This window comes from Protopterus annectens, chromosome 7.part0, assembly GCF_019279795.1.
Source record: "Protopterus annectens isolate FY-2018-M chromosome 7.part0, PAN1.0, whole genome shotgun sequence".
In the NCBI taxonomy this organism is placed as follows: domain Eukaryota; kingdom Metazoa; phylum Chordata; order Ceratodontiformes; family Protopteridae; genus Protopterus; species Protopterus annectens.
Genome location: NC_056739.1, coordinates 317,252,451 through 317,275,980, shown reverse-complemented (window position 1 = coordinate 317,275,980; position 23,530 = coordinate 317,252,451). Strand labels below are relative to the sequence as shown.

At 42.6% G+C, this 23,530-nt stretch overlaps 1 protein-coding gene across 1 annotated transcript in view; it reads right to left on the bottom strand.

The window, feature by feature from the left end:
• MAPKAPK2 (MAPK activated protein kinase 2) overlaps positions 1-23,530 on the bottom strand; it is a 630,583-nt gene that overhangs the window by 74,478 nt on the left and 532,575 nt on the right. Inside the window, exons 4-5 of the mRNA XM_044076864.1 lie at positions 15,650-15,729; positions 14,615-14,741 (exon numbers count right to left, since the gene is read on the bottom strand). Coding sequence (XP_043932799.1) covers positions 14,615-14,741; positions 15,650-15,729 — 207 coding nt within the window. The remainder of the gene's footprint in view (positions 1-14,614; positions 14,742-15,649; positions 15,730-23,530) is intronic.

The window sequence follows — 23,530 nt, the reverse complement described above, 5'->3', positions numbered from 1 at the left end:
GGTATAAATAAAAAAAGACAATGATGTCCTTATATATACTCGTTCGTCCAGAAATTCACTATGAAACGCCAAAGTTGGGGGTTGGAGGGTGGAGGGTGAGGAGTTGAAGAAGAATGAAAATGGACATCAATGGAACATTATGGTAAGTACATAACTTCTTTATATTATATTGCCAATTTCCATTCCATCCTCAACATATGGGACAGAGTCCCAAGCTACCTAAATTCCCAGCTGGACTCTAGGGAAGGATATTCCTAAGCACGGTTGAGCTAAAGGCTGCCCTACCCCTCCAGACCAGACCCAGTTTGTAATGAGTAATAAAGGTATGAGGATTAGCCCAAGATGCAGCTGCACACATATGTTGCCCACGAAGTCCTAGCAAGAAACATGGAAGAAGTTGCCATAGACCCAGTGGAATGGGCTTTTAAAGGTTTTGGTAAGAACAGACCCAACTAACTGTAGGTAAATGATATACATTCTGTCAGCTATCTGGCTAAAGTAACTCTTGAGACTGATTTTCCCAACTTACAATCTGCAAATGACATGAACAATTGATCTGTTTTTCTAATATCTTTCGTTCTATGTAGGTGAAAATGTAATTGTCCGTGGACATCCAATAAATGAAGCATATATTCCGCTTTATTTGCAAATTTAGGGAAGACGACTGGTAAGTTAGTGGACTGATTAATATTGGATTCTGACACCACCTTAGGAAGGAAAGAAGTGTTACTACGTAATGTTGCTCTATCCTTATGAAAAGTTTAGAAGACAATGCATGAAGTCCTGAAATTCTTCTAGCAGAGGTGACGGCCACTAGAAAGAGTTTTCCAGTTCAGGAATTTCAGATCATATTTAGCTGCTGGCTCAGAGTTCGAATGAATTAATGTCTGCAGCACATAATTTAAATCCCATGGTGGAGTAGGATCTTTAAATGGGGGGCTCAGAAGGAAAGTGCCTCTCAAAAAGGCTTTACAAAGCTTAGGTGATGCCTAAGAAGAATTCTCAAATCTCGTATGGAAATTAGAAACTGCTGCTAACTGAACTCTGATTGTTGAGGAGCTAGCTCCTTCAAAAAATTGTTGCTAAAAATTTGAGAACACTTTGTATAGGGCTGAGAAAGGATCAATGTGTTTCTGCTGTGCCCAAAATGAAGCTTTTCCATTTACTTCTGCAAAGTTTTCTGGTAGAGGCCTTATAGGAGGACAAAAGTATCTTGCGGAGAGGGGGGTGACAGCATCAGCTGTCTGGCTATTAAAGAAATTGTAGAAACCATGCTGTTAGCTTGAGGCTCGAGATATCCAGATGAATCATGCCTGTCAGGTGAGACAGGAGGTCTGGAATCGGATCCAGAACCCAAACTGGGTAAAGCAGAAGAGCCCAAAGGAAAGGGAACCAAATCTGTCAAGGCCAGTAGGGTGCAATGAGGATTACTTTGCTCTTCAACTGGGTAGCTTTCTGTAGGAATATGAGAATTAGTGGCATTGGGGAGTAGGCAGAGAGAAGACCAGGGGAGCCAATCGGGGAGTAGAGCATCTCTTGGTGATCCTTCTGGTGGAGGGATCAGGGCAAAGAAGCTGCTGCACTACTTGTTTAGGGGAGATGCAAAAAGATCACAGCAAGGTTGGCCCCACTGACGGAAAATCGTTTCTGTCACTTTCCTGTGTGGGGTAGCAGAATGGACCTGCTCAGTTTGTCTGGTATCATGTTGAACTTCCCTGGGATGTAAATTGCTATCACAAACTGGTTGAAAGAGATCTTCCATTCCCACAATGAGGGCGTCTCGACACAGGGGATAAGATCTGGTTCCCTCTAATTTGTTGATGTACCAAACTACTGATACGTCTGTCTGGATCATAATTGTCCCAAAAGGGAGAGTCTTGGAATGCCTGCAATGCTAAGAGCACCGCTCTCATCTCTACGACACTGATATGCATATCGGCATGAAGGATGAAAAGAGCCTTGCAGAGCCTGATTTGATTGAATCCAATATCTCTTGCATGCCTGACTGATTCTTATTTTTGCTGACATATGATGATAAAGAATTGACTACTGCGTCGCTAGGATCCAAAGAAGAATTCTCATGTGAAATCTTGTAAAAGGAACTAGAATTATGGTCGCTGAAATTGACCCCAAGGCTTGTAGGACCAAAACAGCTGAAATTCTGATGATGCAAATTATTTTCCTGACTTGTAACCTGGACAGGAAGACAAGCTGTCACTGATGTGTTGAATACTGCTCCTATGAAGTCCAGTGTTCGAGTTGGTTGTAACTTGGATTATAAATTGCAACAAGTCTTGAGTACCGCATTCCTTGCTTTTATTAGTAGATGCTCAGTCAGGATGGTAATGATACATTCATATGGGTATGGAAACACTCTGAATTCCTGCAGTTTCGAGTGAGCAACTACCAATATCATACATTTGGTGAACACCATGGGGGCTGTGGTGAAGCCAAAGGGCAGTGCTCTGAACCGATAGTGACTGGCTCCCAGCCGGAAAAGTAAATACCTTCTGGATTGTCTGTTCATTTTTATGTGATAGTACACATCTTAGTCCTTGCCCAGGAGATCTACAGTGGATTGAACCATGATTATCCAAAACTTTCCATGTCAAACTGACTTAGTTTAAGTGTCTGAGATCCAAAATTGGTCTCCAGTCCTCTGTTTTCTTTGGCACTAAAGAATCTTGAGTAAATTCCAGAGTCTATCTGGTCTGGAGGACTTCTTGGATTACTATTTCTAGTAGCTTTTGTATTTTTAGTGCTGCTGCTTCCCTCTGACAGGGTGGAACACTAGGAAATTTGCATACAGATGAAGGTGGAAGGGAAAAGGGAATTAAAAAAATCTCTGGAAATAATCCTCTGCACACAGGCATCTCTCTGGTGCAGGGATAAATGCCTCCAGAGGGGGACAATTGGGCCTCCTTTCAGGAGAGCTGATGGGGTCTTACTGATATCCTTGGTTTTGCGGCCTCCTCTGCTGCATGGGCATCATCCATTGGAGTACCCCCCTTTGTCCCTAGGGGAACTACTTCCACTAGGATCTTGGAAAAGACCCTGGGACTTTCTGAAGCATATCTTCCATCCACCTCATTGATTCCGAGAAAAGGATCTTAGAGGGGACAAAAAAATGTATGCTCACTGCAACAGGGTCTTTCCATCTTTCTCACACCTGGAAAGTATTGTCCTTTACTTTTAGGCCAAATTACAAACTGTTATCAAAGGGTGCATTGATGAACAAGGACTTGAAAGGCTCTGCAAAATCACAGAAGCGCATCCAGGCATGACTCCTTATGGAAATGCCTGAACCTGCTGCCCTTTAGGCATTTTCAGCAGCATGCGAGAAGACTTTTGGTCAAATTTGCTATAGATTTAAGGGTAGTCAACTATGAAGCCACAGAAGACTGAGCCTCAACAGTAGTGGTCCCTGAAAGGGATTTTGAAAGCTCCTTGATCAAGTCCCTTTGCAATCTCGTGAAGTGTGCCAAGTAGTTCAGTATCCTAAGGACAAAAGTCAAACATACACATGATTCCCAAATCTGTCCAACACTCTATTAGGAGGATGGACAGAGTTGCAATATATATAAAAGACATACACACCTCCAGGCTGGTCAAACAGTATGATGCACAGGGGACACTCCAGGCGCAGTTAACACCAGACAAGACCCCTCTTCAAAGCATAGTTAGCTAGAGCTCCCCAGCTTTGATTCAAGATGCCCACTCCACCTATCTGGACCTCTTCGAATCTATCAGGATTTAACCCTTTACCCTGATCCACGACGACATTCAACTATCCAACCACAGGTTGGAAGAAATACTCATGCCAAAAAGTACAGTTGTGTACACTTACCATAAATGTAGATGTTTGAGTGTATCCACTGTTGCAATCCTTACAAAATGGGTTATCCGGCTCCCGGTAGCCCACAGTCGGCCAGAATACCAAAGTCCTTGGTATACGATGTCGGCTGCCTTCGGTTTAGGCCTGACGCCAGGTACAAAAGAAGGCAGCCAACACCATTTCCTCAGATTTTCTTGCCTTAACTGTCAGGAGCCCCCAAAATAGATTAGACCAGGAAAAGAAAATCCAGTCTGTGCCCTAGGAAAAAAGGAGGGGATGGAAGTGGGGGAAACCAGGACTGCAACAGTGAATACATTCAAGCATCTACGAGTGTACACAACTGTACTATGTTCATCGTGTTTCACTGTTGCAGTCCTTACAAAATGGGTGGATTCCCAAAGCCCAGGAAAAAAACAAAAGGGAGGAGGAAAGTACAGTTGTGTACACTTACCATAAATGTAGATGTTAGAGTGTATTCACTGTTGCAGTCATCACATTTGGGTTATCTGCTTGCAGTAGCCCTCAGCTGGCCTGATTAACAAAGTCTTGGGTCCTGTGTCGGTTGCTGTCCCATCTTCCATGACATCAGGTAGTCAAGGGTATAAAAAGCATGCAGCCGATGCCATTACATCAGTTTTTTTTGACCCAGATGTCAGGTGCCCCCATAATGGGAAGCAATTATATATATAAGGTTACACCTCAAATAAAAAAGCAAATACAACAAAAAGCTTTAAACATAGTAAGCAAGAATAGAGGTATAGCAAATAGACGTCAGGGGGTTGGAGGGAGGGTAACTAGGACTGTAACAGTGAATACACTTGAACATCTACATTTATGGTAAGTGTACACAACTCTACTATGTTCTTTGTGTTTCATTGTTGCAGTCATCACACATTTGGGTAGATTTCCAAAGCTTAGGATGGGAGGAGGAAATTAGATAGCATTAGGACCGGCTATAAGGCCCTGCAAGACTGCAATGGCAAAGCCAGCCCTGGATTTAGAGAAAATTGGAAAACGGTAATGCTAGGTGAAGGTATGTACAGAACTCCAGGTAGCAGCTTCTAGGATGTCCCTGGTAGGGGCACCTCTGAGAAAGGCTGTAGAGGTAGATGCAGCTCTGGTAGAATGTGGTCTAATCCCCTGTGGGGTAGGCTTCCTATGGTGCTTATAGCAGAAATTAATGCAATGGCCTATCCTCTTAGAAATGGTTTGCTTTGAAATGGCCTTCCCCTCTGCCCCTGCAGCAAATACAACCAGCAGTTGTTGAGATTTCCTGAGAGGTTTAGTTCTGTCCAAATAAAATCTAAGTTGTCTGTGCACATCTAAGGAGTGCAGAATTCTCTCCCCTTTGTTCTGTGGATTAGAAAAGAAGGTTGGCAAATGAATGGACTAATTAAGGGCCACACTGGATACCACCTTGGATATGAAAGTGAGATTGGTCCTGAGGGACACCTTATCCGCATGAAAAATGATGAAAGGCTCCACTGCCATGAGGGCCTGTAATTCAGATATCCTTCTAGCTGAAGTGATGGCTAAAAGGAAGGCTGTTTTCCAAGAAAGGAATTTTAACTGTGCATTTGCAGCTGGCTTAAAAGGAGGTAGCGTGAGTTTTTCCAATACAAAGTTAAGGTCCCAGGTTGGAGTAGGAGCTCTCCTGAGTGGTCTTGAAATTTTGGCCCCTCTGAGGAACTGCTTCAGCAGTGGATGAGAAAAGAGGGGTGGTTCTGTATTGTAATGAACTGAAATGGCTGAGGAATTTTGATGACGGAAAAGGAAAGGCCTTTGTGCAGCATCTCAGTTAAGTATTGAAGAACCTGAGGTAAATTAGGCGCTGCTGTGTTCATCCCCCGAGTTTGGTTTCAGGAACAGAATCTTTTCCATTTTTCAGCGTAGGATTTTCTAGTAATAGGCCTCCTTGCCACCATTATGACATCCAACATGCTTACTGAGGGATGGTAATGGAGATATCAGGTAATTAGCCAGGCTGCCAGGTTCAGGGTTTGAAGCTGTGGGTGCAGAATCTGGCGCTCCTGCTGCGACAGCAGGACAGGGGTCTGAGACAGGTGCCATGGTGCTAGCAGTGACACACTGTGCAAAAGGGGGTACACCAGTGTTGGCGTGGCCAGTCTGGTGAAATCAGTATCACCCTTGTTTGTCCTGTCTGATCTTTAGTAGTACCTTGGAGAGGAGAGGCAGAGGGGGAAAGGCATAAACTGATAGGTTTTACCTAGGTGAAGGACAGAGCATCCACTTTCCAGGCTTGTTTGTGGGGAGTCCTTGTGCAGAATTTTTTCAATTGGTAGTTCTGGGGGTAGGCAAACAGGTCTATATCTGGGCTCTTCCATTTGTTTCTCAACATGTTGAATATCTTTGGTTCCAGAGCCTGTAGGTGCACTTGGTAGCTCAAGGCTGTGTTCCACAGAGCCATGGCTAGTCTGCAGAGAGGGTAGGAGTGGGTTCCCCCCTGCTTATGTACCACATAACAGTGGTGTTGTCAGTCTTTATCACTAATTGTCCTGGAAGGATGTGGTCTTTGAAGGCTGTCAGGGCATTCTGTACAGCTAACATTTCTTTCTGATTGATGTGCAGGTGCATTTGACTTGGGTTCCATTTGCGCTGAATGCGCCTCCCTGCCAAGTGAGCCCCCCATGCATAGTCTGATGTGTCTGTTGTTAGGGTTTGGGCAGCAGGGGGTAGAATGAATTGCAGTCCCTTGTTTTGGTGACAGGCATCTGCCCACCAAAGGAACTATATCTGTAGACAGGGTATGATAGGAATCATTGATTCTAGATCCTGAGAATGTTGACACCATAGGCTTTTTAGATACCATTGTAGTTTCCTCATATGTAGTCTTGCATATGGAATTAGTAGAATGCAGGCGGCCATGAACCCTAGGGCTTGCAGTATTTTCCTTGCAGATATCTGGGTCCAGTAGTTGGAAGTAGGCTGTCAAATGAACTTGTTTTTATGGCGTGAGAAAAGCCATCTGGGAAGTTGTGTTCAAGCTTGCTCCCAGGAATACAATTTGTTGGCAGGGTACAAGATGTGATTTCTTTTTTTTTATAGTGTACCCCAGGGAAATTAGCAATTTCTGTACAAATGCCACATGATTCAATAGTATGTCCTGGTTTTCTGTCTGAATTAGACAGACAATCGTCCAGGTATGGATATATTTGGATATTTCTTTGCCTGCAAAATGCAATGACTGGAGCTAGGCACTTTGTTAATACCCTAGGCACAGTAGATAAGCCAAAGGTCAGTGCAGAGAACTGATAGTGCATGTATCCTGTTTGATGCGTAGGTATCTTCTGCAGGATTCCCTTATTGGGATGTACAGATAAGCTTCCTTTAAATCCAGTGTTGCCACCCAGGCATCTTTGCCTAGCATAGGAAGCAGTTGAAGAGTTAACATCTTGAATTTTGGACTGACCAAAAATGTGTTTAGGATAGAGAGGTCCAGTATAGGATGCCAGGAGTTGTCTAGTCTGGGTACCAGGAAAAGTCTTGAGTAGAAACCTTGTCCCTGTTCCTCTTCTGGAACAGGCTGAATAGCCCTTATGCTTAAGAGAGCGAGAATTTGCTTTTGTGCCTCCGCACACTGATTTGGGGGTAGGTCTGGCCAACTGTTTGGGGTTGGTAAGGAGTGAAAGAGGAATCTGTATCCGTGGTAAACTATATTTAAAACCCATATGTCCTGGGTAATGAGTTCCCAATTGTTTGCCTGCTGGGCAATCTTTCCCCCTAAGGGAGCAGTCAGTTGTGCAGGGCTTGGAAGATTTAAAGTTAAGTCATTGAGACAGTTTACCATAGGGGGGAGTCTTAACACTCTCTGCTTTGGAAGTGGGAGCCCCCACTGCTTAGCCCTGTGAGTACTTTTGGACTGAAGCCTGGGTGTTCTCTGCTGGTTCTGGGTTTGGACTGAAGGCTTGGAAGAGGCAGGAAAGGACCAATTTTTAGAGGGCCAATGCCTACTAAATCTGGGAGGCTGTACTTGCAGGAAATCTTTAACAGTTTGCATAGATTTCTCTTTTTCCTCCATCTTTTTAAGTACTACTACTGCTTTGTTGCCAAACAGGCGATTTTGGTTTAAGGGAGCATCCAGCAATTTAGCTTTAACATGATCTGGCAAAGATTGCTCCTTAAGCCAAGCATACCTTCTAAGTACAGACTCAGTGACAGAAGTCCTGCAAGATGCCTCTAGTGAATCAAAACCACATTGCAAAGTATGTTTTCCAACTTGTTCAGCAGAATGCATTAAATCCTGTAAATCTTTAATTTCAGCACAGTCCGTAATTGACATCAATTTCTGTTTAAGCAATCCAATAATATGCTGCTGATACTTCAACATATAAAACTGGCAGTTTAAGGCCCTAATGACCAAGGCTGCAGAAGTGTATACCTTCTTATCCCACCTATCCAGTGCCCTGGAATCTCTATCTGAGGGGGTAGGGTTTTTGGCAGTAGTAGCCTTAATGCCCTTGGGTCCCTGTGAAATGGTCTCAGGATCCGCAGTAGGATTTTTAAAAAGGAACTTTGGAGAGTCAGGAACCCTGTAATATCTATAAGGTTGTCTGGGAGCAGGAGGTAGAGAGTCAGGGGTTAAGCTAGATTCCGAAAAGGCATCATCAACAATGTCCAGTACAGGGGGGATAGCTAAAGGCCTGTGCTGGAGCAGGAGTAAGAAATCCCTAAGCCTCTTTTTCGAGTCAGAGTAATCCTGGCTTTCCCAGTGAAAATGCTCCCTAAGAGTATGCAAGGTTTCACCAAAAGAGAAATCCTCTGGAGGGGAAGCAGAGAGAATAGAGCCCTCTGCATCAGAATCCTCAAAGGTAGATGATGGTAAATCCTGGTCATTAGAGGAAACAGAAATTTCAGAATCCTGATTAAAGTCTCTTAGAGGGGAAGGTTGGCTTCCCCCGATTAAAGTAATAAGGTCTTCAGCTATTCTTATCATTTGTTTTTTAGGCATAGAGGCCTGACCATACAGTCTTGGCGTTGGTTTTCTAGGCATGGATCGAATTTTAGGCCTTGAAGAAGAAGATGGCGTCGGTTTAATATGCAAGTCAGTAGGGCCTGAATACACCCTCAGAAGCCGGTGCCTGCACAGCAGCTCTCGACCCATCCAAGTTAGAGACATCCGCGGGTTCCACAGTTGAAGCATCTCGTGGCATACTGGACTCCAAATGGGTCTCAGTAGAGGCCTGTGAATCTGAAGTAGCGGGTATCTGGGGCTACGAAAGCGCCTCACTGAGTACCGGGTGAACTAGCGACTAGCTTAGGAGATGCGTCGTCGGCAGCTTTGGACCTATGCGGTCTGTCTCGGTCTTTATCTCTGCGTTTTTTCGGAATGTCGGTAGTTGGGTGGCTTGCCGAAGCCATATCTGGATAACTGAACAGAGTACCAAAATATTTAGAAGCGTAAATATACAGATGATGAATAGTTTGTTGTTTAAATAAGGCACAAAACCGACAGCAAGGTACATTGTGGTCAGGGCCTAGGCAAGGAATGCAGTACAAATGAAAATCTTTATGAGGTATTTGCTTTCCAGAAGAAATACAATTATTGACTTTTACTGACATCAGTTTAGAGCAAGAAAAAGTTTATCCAATGGGGTACTTAGCTTAGTTGAAGACTTTGGTTTAGAAACTCGAAAATGAAAATTTCATGAGTCAGCTGACCGGCACTTGCGAACTGCTTCTGCACGGCAAGAAAGACTGATGTAATGGCATCGACTGCATGCTTTATACCCTTGACTACCTGATGTCATGGAAGATGGGACAGCAACTGACGCAGGACCCAAGACTTTGTTAATCAGGCCGACTGAGGGCTACTGCAAGCAGATAACCCAAATATGATGACTGCAACAGTGAAACACGAAGAACATCACCCACTGTTTAATGGTTGGTAAGGATGCCCTGCAACACTGCAGTGGCAAAACCAGCCCTGGACTTAGAAAACAAGGGTAAATTGTAATGCTTAGTGAAAGTGTGGACAGAAGTCCATTTAGCTGCTTCCAGTATGTCCCTAGTAGGTACACCTCTTAAGAAAGCTTCTGAGGTAGAGGCTGCCCTAGTAGAATGGGTCCTAATACTAAGGAGGAACCTTGCCAAGCTGTAAGCAACAAAAGTGAACACAATGAGCAATCCACTTAAAAACTGTCTGTTTTGAAATAGCTTTGCCCTGAGCTCCAGAAGTAAAACTGACCAACAACTGATCCAACTTTCGAAAAGATTTAGTCCTGTCCAGGTAAAATCTAAGCTGTCTATGCACATCCAGGAATGCAGTAACCTTTCCCCTTTATTCTGAGGATTACGGGAAGAAGGTAGGCAGGTGGAAAGACTGGTTAAGAGACAGGCTAGAAACCACCTTAGGCATAAAGGAGGGATTAGTTCGAAGAGAAACCCGATCCACATGGATGATAAAAGGCTCTACTGACATTAAGGCCTGCAGCTCAGAAACTCTTCTAGCTGAAGTAATAGCTAAAAGAAAGGCAGTTTTCCAGGAGAGAAACTTCAGGTCTGCTGAGGCAGCTGGTTCAAAAGAAGGCAGAGTAAGTTTCTCAAGTACAAAATTGAGATCCCAAGCAGGAGCAGGTGCCCTTCCGGGAGGCTTTAAATTGCTAGCTCCCCTGAGGAACGGTTTCATCAAGGGTTGGGAGAAAATCGAATGCTCAAAGGAACAATGAGCAGAAATAGCTGAAGCATGGATTTTGATAGAAGAAAAGGAAAGTCCACCATTAAGCAAGCCTGCCAGATAATCAAGAATGAGAGAAAGAGAAGGTTGAGAAGGGTCTTCCCCTCTAGTCTGCAACCAAATGGAGAATCTTTTCCACTTATCTGCATAAGATTTCCTAGTGCTAGGCCTCCTGGCCTCACGAAGGACCTCAACCACTTGTTGGGAAAGGTTTAAATTATGAGCCAAGCCGCCAAATGCATAATCTGAATAGGAGGATGCAGAATCCCTGAACCAAGAGATCTGGTATCAGGGGAAGATGCCAAGGCAGAGCACTGGGACAGACTGCGAAGCAGTGGATACCAATGTTGTCTGGGCCAGTCTGGAGCTATGATGATGGCCCTTGGGTTTTCATCCCTCATCTTTAACAGCACTCTGGGAAGAAGAGGCAGAGGAGGGAATGCACAGATCAAGAGCTGTGTCCAGGGGAAGGACACAGCATCCACTTTCCAAGCTTTGTTGTGATGATCCCTGGTGCAAAAGGTTGGAAGAAGGTGGCTGGTTGGAGATGAGAAGAGATCCACCTGGGGAGTGCCCCAACGCTGAATGATGCGATAGAAGATGATCTTGTTTAGTTGCCACTAGTGAGGATCCAGGACATGCCTGCTCAACCGGTCTGCCAAGGAGTTGAGCCTTCCTGGAAGAAATTGAGCTGTCAGATGAATGCCCATGGAAGCTGCTATGGACCATAGTATCATTCTCGGTAATGCAAAGGGGGTAAAAGAGGGCGTCCCTCCCTGCTTGTTGATGTACCACATGATTGTGGTGTTGTCTGTCCTGACCAGAAGAGTACCAGGAGAGAGAAGATGTTTGAAAGCCATTAAGGCCTGCTGGACTGCCATCAACTCCTTCAGATTTATGTGCAAATGAACCTGCTGAGAGTTCCAAGTCCCCTGAATGCATCTGCTCTCTAGATGTGCTCCCCAAGCATAGTCAGAGGCATCTGTGGTGACAGTTTGGCTGGCAGGAGGTGGACAGAAAGGCAGGCCTTTGTTCTGTGCACAGGCCGTCTCCCACCAAAGGATCTCTGTCTGCAGGCAGGTAATTAGAGGAAGTATCAAGTCTAAATCCAGAGTGCGTTGACACCAAAGGTTTTTGAGGTACCACTGTATTTTCCTCATATGCAGTCTGGCATATGGAATCATCAGAATACATGAACCCATGAATCCCAGGGCTTGTTGAATTGCCTTGCAGAGAGCTGGGTCATGCTTGCCAAATTTTTGAAGTAATTCGAAAGATCCATTTGTTTCTCTGGAGGGAGGAATAGCATCTGGGCAGCTATGTTCAGGCTCCCCCCCAAGAATACAATCTCCTTGGTGGGTATCAATTTGGACTTCTTTTCATTGATGGTGTAGCCCAAAGAGGTGAGAAGGTTCTTTACAAAGTCCAAATCCTTTAGAAGTTGCTCTGGAGAATTTGCCTGAATAAGACAATCGTCCAAGTAAGGGTAAATTTGAATGTTTCTTTGCCTGCAAAAGGCAATGACTGGAGCCAGGCATTTGGTAAAAACTCTGGGAGCAGTAGATAAGCCAAAGGACAGTGCAGAAAATTGGAAGTGCCTGTTCCATGCCCTGAAGCGAAGGAACTGCCTGCAGCTTTCCCTTATTGGGATGTGCAGATAAGCTTTTTTTAGATCCAAAGTCACCAGCCAGCATTGGTAGCAACTGCTGAAGAGTGAACCTTTTGAATTTGGGAATAACCAGAAATGTATTTAGAATGGACAAATTCAGAATAGGGTGCCAGGTGCCCCCTTTTTGGGAACTAGGAAAGGTGCTGAGTAGAAATCCTTGCCTAGCTGTAGTGCAGGAACTGGTTCTATTAGTCCCAGGTTTAGTAAAGAAAAAACTTCTTTTTCTGCTTCTGCCCTTTGACTTGGGGGGGATACCAGAGTATCCTTGGTGGACAGGGAAGGTGTGAAAGGAGAACTTGCAGCCTTGGGATACTATTTTGAGCACCCATTTGTCGTCTGTGATAGTGAACCAGACATTTGCAAACATGGCTAACCTTCCCCCAAAAGGAAACCCTAGGCCGTAGAGGCAGGCAGGAGAAGGCCGGAGTCACTGGGAATGCTTGCTTTGGGAAGTTTCCTTAGAACTCTCCGATTCTGAAGAGGAAGCCTGCCAGTGCTTAGCCTTTTGAGGGGTGGAAGTCTGTCCTCTAGAAGATCTGTAACCCTTAGACCTAGTGCGACTCTGTTTACTAGGGTCAGGAAAAGTCCAATTCTTAGAAGGGTAATGTCTACTAAAATGAGGAGGGTGAACGTGCAGAAAGTCCTTAACAGTTTGTATCGATTTGGCCTTATCCTCCAACTTTTTCAACACCTCTTCTGCTTTGCTACCAAAAAGATTGTCCTTGTGCAAAGGCACATCCAGTAATTTAGATTTGACAGGTTCAGAAAGGGGCTGTTCCCCGAGCCAAGCATGTCTTCTAATGACAGAACCAGTGGCTGCTGCCCTGCAAGAAGTCTCCAAAGTGTCGAAACCACAATGTAGAGAATGTTTAGTGACAAGAGTGGCAGAATTCAATAAATCATGCATGTCCTTACTCTCCATCAGGAAAGGAACACCAGCAATTTTGGCCTTAACAGCCTCCAACGTGCTTAAGCGTATGAAAAAGACAATTAGACCTAATAAGCCAGGGTGGAAGCATAAACCTTTTTACCCCGTCTGTCTAAGGCCCTAGATTCCCTGTCAGAAGGAACAAGATTTTTAGCAACCATGGCTTTAACACCCTTAGGGCCATGGGAAATAATCTCTGGATCAGCAGTAGGATTCTTAAAAAGGAGCCGATGAGAATCAGGAACTCTATAATACCTGTCAGGCTTTCTGGGAGCAGGAGGAACAGAATTAGAAGTCAAAGAATTCTCCATGAAGACATCAGCAACTTCCAAAACTGGAGGGATAGCCAAAGGCTTATGCTGTGGCAAATCCAAGAATTCCCGACTCCGTTTTCTTAGACTGAGGGTAGTCCTGACTTTCCCACTTGAAATGCTCCCTAAGAATATACACAGCATCTCCAAAAGAAAAATCTTCTTGAGGGGAGTGGGATGAGGAAGGAGAAAACAAAGACCACTGCTTTTCAAATAATGTTGCAGCTAAAGGCCTGATGTCATCCTGCCTTCTGCCCAGTGCCACAAATGTTCAGTGGCTACTTAGCCTGAGGAAACAAAAAGGGATATTAGAATTCAGCATTGTGTCCTGCTTAGTAGAGACGTGCAACATTTATAGCTACAACATCAAAACTAAAGTACAAAGACAACAACAACAAAAAAATACCACAAAAAGCAACTATATCTCTATTTTTGCAGGAAGGCTGCAATCTGCACTTTAAATATACTATCTCTGAGGTCTCAGAAACTCAAAAAGGGAAATGCTTAAAGAAAAAAAAAGAAAATCGCTTTTTCCCTAGTCTCCAAATCATGCATCTTTAGAAGTACCATTATAGAGCACCTTTGATAAAGTGTCACCTAATGCACTAATACCTGAACAAAATAAGTAACTACACAATACAAGCACAACTATGCTGACAAAGTAGTGTTCCGGCTGTAAGCTCCTACAAGTGAGATAAAGACAAAGAAAATGGGAATCAAAACAAGTTGTCTCTGACAAGCCAGAAATGCAGAAAAGTAAAAGTAAGCTGGTTGATGAGACCAACACTCAGGCTATGAAAACTGCAGAATTCCTTAGGAGTGTAATTTAAGTTGAAGAACTGGAGAACCTGAAAATCAACAAAAAATGTACATTCATACATACATACATGCACACAGATATCTCCAGCTAATTACTTTCTGCCTCAACTAAAGTACAAAACAAGCAAAATATTATTGGTATAGAAAATATAATGGATCCTGCTGTGTTCTCTTCAAGGGAAAGGGAGGAGTAATAACTAAAGACTCTGCAACACCAGAGTAGACATCTCATCGACTTTCTCAAATGGTTTTAAAGGAAGACCAAGCACATACATAAAAACATCATTAATAAAGCAAATATCAAGCCAGTCAACCACAAATTGCTTTCTAAAAACAAGCAGTCTTCAGCAGAACTTACCTACATAATAAGGTGTATAGCACGGAGTGGCTAAAGAATTATAAACTGTAGTTTCTTTGGCAAAGCCGAAGTCGGTGAGTTTTAAAACAGAATTGGGCCTCTTCGATACATACAACAGGTTTTCTGGCTGAAAAAAAAAAATAACTAACAGTTTACTAATACAAATAACAGGATGAGATTATTTTAGACACAGATGTACATATATAATAAAATTCTCTTCAGGTGCTTATTCAGTACTAGTTGGACCATTTTACATTAGTCTCAGCATAGAGAGTAGTTGAATTCGCTCTAGTTTGCTAGCTACAAAAAGCAGCACTGTATAAGAGTTTTAAATTTTATGCCACAAAGATGAATCCCAGACCACAGCATCTTAGAAAAAGACTAATCACTTAAAAGTTATTCTTTATGATTGCTCTTTATCCAACATGGGGTCTCCTCAGAGCTAGAATAATAAATGAAGCCCGGTCATGTTAGCAACCCCCAAACACTTTAGTTTGGGGTCAGTATTATTTGCATGAAGCTACCTTGTACAAGTTTTCAGCTTTTTACTTACTAATGCAAGATAGTTTCCTGCAGCAAATGCTTGGATACATGCCCAAAAAATATTCAGGAAAGGAACTGGAGATGTGTGTGGGGGTCCAATTGTTTATTTCACTGTCACAACTTTCTTTACTTTATGATCTTTTGCCTCGTAACTTTTATTAGCTGAAGACACAACTGTTATGCAGAAGTTATATAATTGTAACAGCCATACACTGAAATATATTGCTCCTACATGTTTTTTTTATTTGACACCTTTGTTCTTACAACTTATATATTCTAAAATATATTAACAAAAGATTAAATTACAGAACAGAATCATGTGCAAAACACCTCACAGTAAACTGACATAGCATCTTTCTTCCTCATTATTGCTTTCTCTAGAATTTTGAAAATGAATACTGCTGAAATAAGATGAAAAACAACATCTAGAAAAAAAGTATCGGGTATAAAAAACAAACCTGTGAAAAAGAAGAGACCCATAAAATCACTCACCTTGACATCCCTGTGTGCTATGTTAATTGAATGCAAATACTGGATTGCTTCTCCTATATTTTTCATTATTTTAGATGCCTCTGCAGGAAAGAAACGAGAAACCAGAATATTTACTCAATTATGTTAAATTATATCATAACTTGCTGTTCATTTATAACACATTGCATAAAGGGGCTGTTAAATACATTTAAGAATACTATACATTGTAACACTCCACCAAGGCAAATTCTAAATGCACAACTCAGCTTTTTTTTTTTTCTGCCTCTTGAGTCTTGATTAATTCAGCCACTTTCACCATAAAATCACTATTTCTATGGCAAGGGTCCTCTGTTTTCCCCCTCACTAATGATCAACTATCATCATAAGCAAATTGTTTTGAACTCCCATGTCATGACGATGGTAGACTACATGTTAACAGGGAAAGCTACTTTGTAGTCTGAATCAAGGTTGAATAAAATCTGAGAAAGACATAACTTGTTACCAAATAAAGTCATAACTGTGGCCACGTATTAACAGGTTAAGTGTCTTCCTTGAATAGTTTTCAGTTAAGGCCCAGACAATGACAAGAGTAAATGCAAAAAGACACAACAATCTAGCTAATAGATTACCACATTTATCTGTGAGAAAGAAAGAAAACAGAATGCCAATAGATAAAATATGCTGACATAGGGAGAAAAGCAAAATCAAACAGTAACCAAAAGTCAGGAATGTACCTTCAGCTACAAAGCTATATGACAGAAACTCAACCAGTAAGCTTCCATACTGCACTGTGCAGCATTACTTGTAAAGTCTGAATGTAGAGACTGGCATAAAGCAAAACTAACCCTGTTTAAAAGCAGTGAAGACATGGACATTTTCCACTGTCTTCTAATTGGAACTGAAAAATAAAAATCACTAGCAGCTCTGTTAAATGTCAGAGAAAACAGAATGAGAGGGAGACTGTGTAAATCAGTGCAGATCAATGCCTGTGTATGTACCTTTAAGAAGCTATCCAAGGGCTTGCACAAGTGTATAAAACACTGAGCATGTGCAAGCTAGACTGCCATTTTGTTGTAAGCTGTTGAGATGTAAGCATGTATGTATGTAACTAGTTTGTTCGTTATTTTATGATGCTGTTATCCATCCTGATTTAATTCTATATATTAAAGCATCTAAATGAAATACCATGCCTGCTTGTCATCTATATTAGAGAGGGATGAGCGACAAGTTGCATGTCATTTTTTAAGGAAATACAAGCAATCTTTACTGAAACAAAGATAAATAGAAGGAAGATCTAGTACTTTCACCAGGACTCAAGGCTGCATGGTTCACAAAGTTAAAGTAAAACCTCTCAGAACATTCTTGATAATGAGTCACGGGAAGATGATGAGGGGATACAAGGGGAAATGGCCTACTTGGAATTTAGCAGAAAGTAGACTTGTATAACAAACTTACAAAAGAAGATGGTCAAGGGTGGCCACTGTTGTGATCATAACTTCTAGGACCATTCCCTTAGACTGAGGTCTAAGCATGCTTCCTTTTCAGCCAGGCAGATGCCACACTGCCATAAATTGTCTGTGTTCTTAGTATAAATTTGATATCTACTCATGTCATTCTTTGGGTCTTTCCTACCTCTCTTCTTAGTCCAGGGTCAGTCTTGGTAGAAAACATTGCAGAACCAGTGTAATTTCCCAGGGCTCATGACCCGAGAACCAGGGAGTTATAAGCTGACTAATAAGAAGGCATAAAGACAGAGGAGATAAGTGACCATGCTTTGAGGTGTTGGTGTGGTGAGGGACATAACTACCCATTCCAGCTCTAGGTTCCTGCATACCTCTCAACCTCTTAGTGCAAGAAATCTGGAGAAAGCCTAACAAAATGGGGGGGGACAAAGGCCCAAAAATAGGGACAGATTTTAAATATTGTTCTAATAAGCTTAGAAAGTTGCTAGAGTAACAGGGTCTGTGTTAACATATATTTTCTGGAGGATATGAAGCCTGAAACTCAAACATATGTTATTATCTGGTGACTTCAATCCTCAGATCAGCCCAATGATTTGCCAGAAAATCACAAACTTTGAGAGGAACAGAGCAAAAATATGACGCAAAAATATGGACAGTTGAGAGGTATGGTTCCCAGGAAGACAGAGTTTGGGGGAAGGCCCAAACGTTAAGAGTGAACACATTCACTCCCTCCACCCCCAGAACACCACTGCATCACCCTCTCAAAAGCCAAAAGGCTACCAGTGTCCTACAGAACTGAGCTACTACTAGGCTTTCTTCTTTTAAGACTACTTTATTCAAGTGCCTTCCCAACTCTTTCAGCCAAACTCCATAATAAGACCATCCCCTACAACCTCTGCAACGTCTCCTAATTAACTCCCTCATTCCATACACCCCAAATCAAAGTGCACTGCACGGACCATTCCTTCTCTCTTGTTGCACCCAAACTCTGGAAATCCCTCCCCTTCACCTAAAATAAGTCTCCTCTCTTCCACATTCAGAGCACACCTCAAATGACACTTCCATTAAAAAAAACTCCAAGTGCTTTTCTATTGTAAGCAACCTAACTCCCTCTCACCTGCATCACTTATATTTTACCCTCTGTTACCCTATGCTGCATCCTTCTCATATTTACTACTAAAATTAATTCTCATTTGTTTTTCTGCTCTGTTAATATTCACATAATGTTTCAACTGTCCATGCTATTATGCATCTTAAGGGATTCTCTACCTTCTGTGATTAATCTGTGAATTTGTGCTCTTTTATTTTTTATGAATTTCTTCACTCGGGCTTTGCCTGGAAATGGTCTATTGTGATCAGTGTACTACCCCCCGTAAACAAACAAATAAATGTAATAATGTGACAGTAGCACAGGGTTGGGCTGCATTCAATTCTCAAGGGACAATGTTAAACACTGACTTACACACAGTAGGTTCAACTGTTAACTGCCAAGGACATTACCATTTATATCTGTCCCATTTGCAGCCTTACTACTGTCTGCCAACTTCCAGTTAATTTATTAAGTAGCTATTCTATAGATTTCCACCAACATTTAACTCATACTCACTACCTTATATATCTACCTCATCTTTACTACGACTTACTTACAGGTTCATAGGTAGGTACTAGGCTATTGGCCCTAGGGCCTATCCAAGCCTAGCCAAAAAGGTACCCTGGCTTTCGCCAACCAAGAAAATTATTTTCCTGTGCCCCTGTCAAGCAGAACCACAAAAGTGATTCCCGGGGTGAATTTCTTATTACCCATCCAATCATCAAATTTTTCTTGAAGACTGCTAATGGGGAGCTCTGTTTGACATAGATAGGTAGTCTGTTCCAGAGTATGGGAAGTCTCTGGGACAGGAATCTATCCCTCCAGCATGTTCTGTTTATTGTGGTGACAAGGTTTAAGTCCCTAGAGTGTGTAGCTCAGTGGGATTGGGATTTCTTTAAGTGGAGCATGTCCAACAGCTCTGGGTTTGACATAGCTTTGTATGTTAGGCAGCGATCGCCTCCGAGTAAGCAATATGCGACGGAGTAAAGCTGGAGTTTTCTGAGACGGTCTGCGTAAGGTATCTGGTTGAGGTCAGTAATCCTCTTTGAGGTATTTTTGCAGCCTTTCCAGTTGTTGTAGATGTCTTGTGAGGTACATACAAAAAGGGGCGTTGTACTCTATAATGGGTCTAATGAGTGATGAGTAGAGGGGAACAATGACCTCTTTTTTTCTGGATGAGAAACCTTTTCTGATGGTGTGCCACGTAGAAGGATTTCCTGACCACTGTGGCGATGTGATTATCAACGGAGTGACTACTTTCTACCTGTGTCCCAAGGTCTCATCACACTTTCGGTGTTAAGTAGACTACCGCCTATGCGGTAGTTCATGGGTACAGAGTTTTTACCAAAGGGGATGACAATGCACTTTTTGGCAATGAGCTTGAGACCATGTCTTTGACACCAAGCATCTGTCTCAGTGAGGCCCTTTTGTAGGATGTCCACATCGTTAGGAGTTTCGATTATGGCTCCTGGTTTGCAGTCATCTGCGAATTTAGTTAGCCAAAGACCTTCTGTGTTTGGTTATCTACTTCTCTGAAGTACAGGCTAACAGGAGAGAACCCGGGACTGAACCCTGTGGTACTCCACTTGCACTGGTCTGAAGTCTGATTTGGAGTCTGCTACTTTCACAGTGTGGGTTATGTCAGTAAGCCAGTTGGCAACCCATCTTGTGACATAGGGATTTACACCTAGTTTAGTGAGTTTATCTATAATTCCAGAGTGGGGGATGGTGTTGAATGCCTTGGCGAGATCTAGATAGGCTGTGTGAACCACCTTACCCTCATCCATGGCTTTGGTGACTACTTCAAAGAAGTCCATCAGGTTTTGGAGACATGATCTGCCTTTTACAAACCCAAACTGTGTGGGGTCCAGAGTTTGGAGATCTCCAATGTCTTTGTTTATGAGTTCCATGATGATACGTTCCATGGCCTTGCAGACCAGGCTCGTCAGGCTAATGGGACGATAGTTCCTTGGGTCTGTTGTGGTCCCCACTTTGTGGAGTGGGATAGCTGTCGCGGTGTGCCATTCAATGGGCACAAAGCCTGAGGTGAGGTTATGATTGAACATGGTACTTAGGTGGGGTGCCAGTTCATTCTGTAGTTCATGTAGAAGGCAGCCTGGGATGTTGTCAGGTCCCAAGGATGCTGTGTTCTTGGCTTTGGAGAGTGAAGTTTTTACCTGTGCAGCCGTGATTACAGGAACTTTGTATTCTTCCGGTATAAAGATGGGCCCTTTAGGGGATGAGAGGAGGTAAAGTTAGCACTGAACCTATCTGCCAGGATGTTGGCAATATCAGTTGGTTCTGTATATTTTGTGTCATTGTGCTGTAACTCAGAGCAGATCTGAGTGCTGCCATTGAGATTCTTGACATAGCTATAGAAAGCTTTGTGGTTGTCTTTTGAATCATTGGCAATTTTGTTTTCATAACTAGCTTTGGAGGATTTTGAGGGATCTCAGCTTCTTACTGAGGCTGACCAGGGAGTTCCTCCAATTGTGGGACTTTACTCTTTTTTGCAACAGTTTCTTTCTTCTGTTGTAGAGTTTGTTTATGACAGAAAACCATCAGATTGGCTTCCTTTTTTTGCAGGATAGCATCTTGGTTCTGTTAGGGACAGCACGATCCATGCACTTGTGTAAGTGCTTATAAAGTGCATTTGTATAGGATTCAGCAGTCGTACCTCTATTGTCCATCTGCATGGGTGTCATGAAGTTTGCCACTTCTGTCTTAAGAAGCGTGAAGTTGGCTTTGGAGAAATGTTTTACAGCTGTTTTCCTAATGGGGAGTGGGAGCGGGATGTGGATGTCTAGGGTGATTAGCTTGTGGTCAGGTCTGACCAACGAGGAGCTGACCTCTGGTGTGGAACACCGGTCACCCATGTTGGTGATGACCAGGTCTAGGATATTGCTGCCCCTGGTGGGGGTGTGGATAAGTTGATCCAAGGCATTGGAATTAATGATTAGCAGAAAACGTTGAGCAAAGAGTTGGTACAAGAGTAGTTTTCCCAGTTAATGGTAGGGTAGTTGAAATCACCCATTATTAGAGTGTTGGGTTGTACCTTAATATTTTCCAGTTTATCAAGAAAAGAGGAGTGGGAATCCTGGGGCATGGTACAATCTGGATTGTGGTTTTGCCCAGAGTTAGTAGAACTTGGATAATCTCGGATGCATTATGTTGAGCAACTAGCTTGGAGGTGTGGATTATCCTTAATGAATATGGACACGCCTCCACCCTTAGTGTTTCGGTCCGGGTTTGGTGGCCGAAAGTTGTGGTATGAATTATAGCCTGGTAATACAGGGGTGCTCTCTGGAGATTTGAACCAGGTCTCTGTCACTGCACAGATGTCAATGTTCACCATTTTAAGGAGTGCCTCGAGTGAGTGCATTTTGAGGTTTAGACTTCTAGCATTGAGTAGCATTACCCTCAGATTTTGCTTGCTTGTAACCTGTTACGGTGGTGTTGATACCAGTTAAATATACTTACATATTCCTCAACTCCTCTTGGCTTTCTACTCTTACCTTTCCCTTCCTCTCTCATATTTCTCCTGCCCAATAATGTAAAATTCTAAATTACATTTTAGACCTCAAAATGTATGTCAATTTGCCAAGTACAAATATGTGATGATTTTATATTTTAGTGGCTGTAGATTTTCTCTAATATAGCTGCCTTTCAGTTACTGTATGTTTATATTGCACATTTTAGCACATTTTTCTGTTTTATAAAACTGCTTATTTTGCAACTGTAGCTTTCCTCCATGGGCTTCTGCTGAAAAAGGGTTACTACAGCCCAGTCAAACTATGCTGGTCAACAAAACAGACAGAGAGAAATACAGATTGTATGCCAGTTACATCTTTCATACTATATACTACAAATTAAGTCATAATGTAAGTCTATTCTGCTTCAATGGAACTACCAAGCTATATGGTACAAGCTAAACACCAGTGGAGATGTATGATATTTTAATGGCAATGAAACGACCAAGAACTAATGCAAAAATAGTGGCTGTGCATTACAGATCAACTATGCAAATCTGAAGTTAAATAGCCAACATACATACAGCCTGAGGCAAACTCCGAGAATACACATGTGGAAAGTTCAGGTAAAATCATACACATTTTTCTCCCCAAAGGAAGGTCACCCTGCACCCCCATCCTGCAGAGTTCATCCAACTATACCTCTCCACTGTCCAGAATTTCACAGAAATATACAGATTTTTGCCTCATATTTTTGGTCTGTTTTTCCTAAAATGTGGTTCTGAAGCAAATCATTGAGGATTGAGGTCACTAAATAATAACAAACATCTGAGTTTTAGGCTTCCATATCCTTCAGAAAAATGCATGCAAATACAAAAAAAAATTGTTATTTGAGCTACCTTCTAAATTTATAAGCAATTATTTTAACCTCTTTCTAAATTTATAAGAGCAATCCTGAAAAATATATCCTTGACTTGGGGCTTTTGTCCCCACCATTATTTTTGTTTTTGACCAGAATTCTTGTACTAAGTGGTTTAGATGCAAGTATCTCACTGCATCATCCCTTTATTTTATACATATTATATATACATATTATATATATATATATATATATATATATATATATATATATGTGTGTGTGTGTGTGTGTGTGTGTACACAACTCCGCAGAGGTGCAAAACCAGTGAACAGAGAAAACTGGCTAAATTTGGGAATGTTTAACTCTTGAGTTTTGAAAGGGGTTTTGAAGAAGAGGGGGAATAATATCCCTGAAGTACATACGTGGAAAAGGATAGCCAGGCTTCTGGGTACAGTCGGAATCTTCCCCGACTGCCTCCGAAGATGGGCGGTGCCATCAACTCGTCAGCCCTGGATAGGCAGGCTTCTGAAAGGAAGACAATCTTCCCCCGACTGCCCGCGGACCCCTCTGCCTCTGGCGGCGGCGTCTACCATTGTTGTGCCCCTTGGCGCCCCGTTTCATTACCGACCTGGTTCAGTATCTTTCCCCTTGGCTCTGTTGGTCAACCATTGTTCTTCCCCCCTCTTTGGCCTTCGGGGCCGGCGAAGTAAAGAAGGCAACGCCTTGAAATTGGACAAACGGGGGTTTCTTTCCCCTTTTGCCCTCCGAGGTTCACCTAGAGCAGGGAAGTTTTCACTTGTAATCCAAAAAAGGGTCTTCATCAAAGAGCGTCTTGAAATCAGGGCGCTTGAAGCCGCACCAATCCCCGTAGTCCATCAAAAGGCAGCTTACGTAAGGCTACCCTGTTCCATTTCCATAAGAATTGCAAGACCGCGTAAGGAGGAGAGTAGAGAATTAAGCGTTCCAGGCTCGTGTTCATTAGCCAGCTGCGCAGCTGGAGTCTTCTGGAGGAGTTGGAAG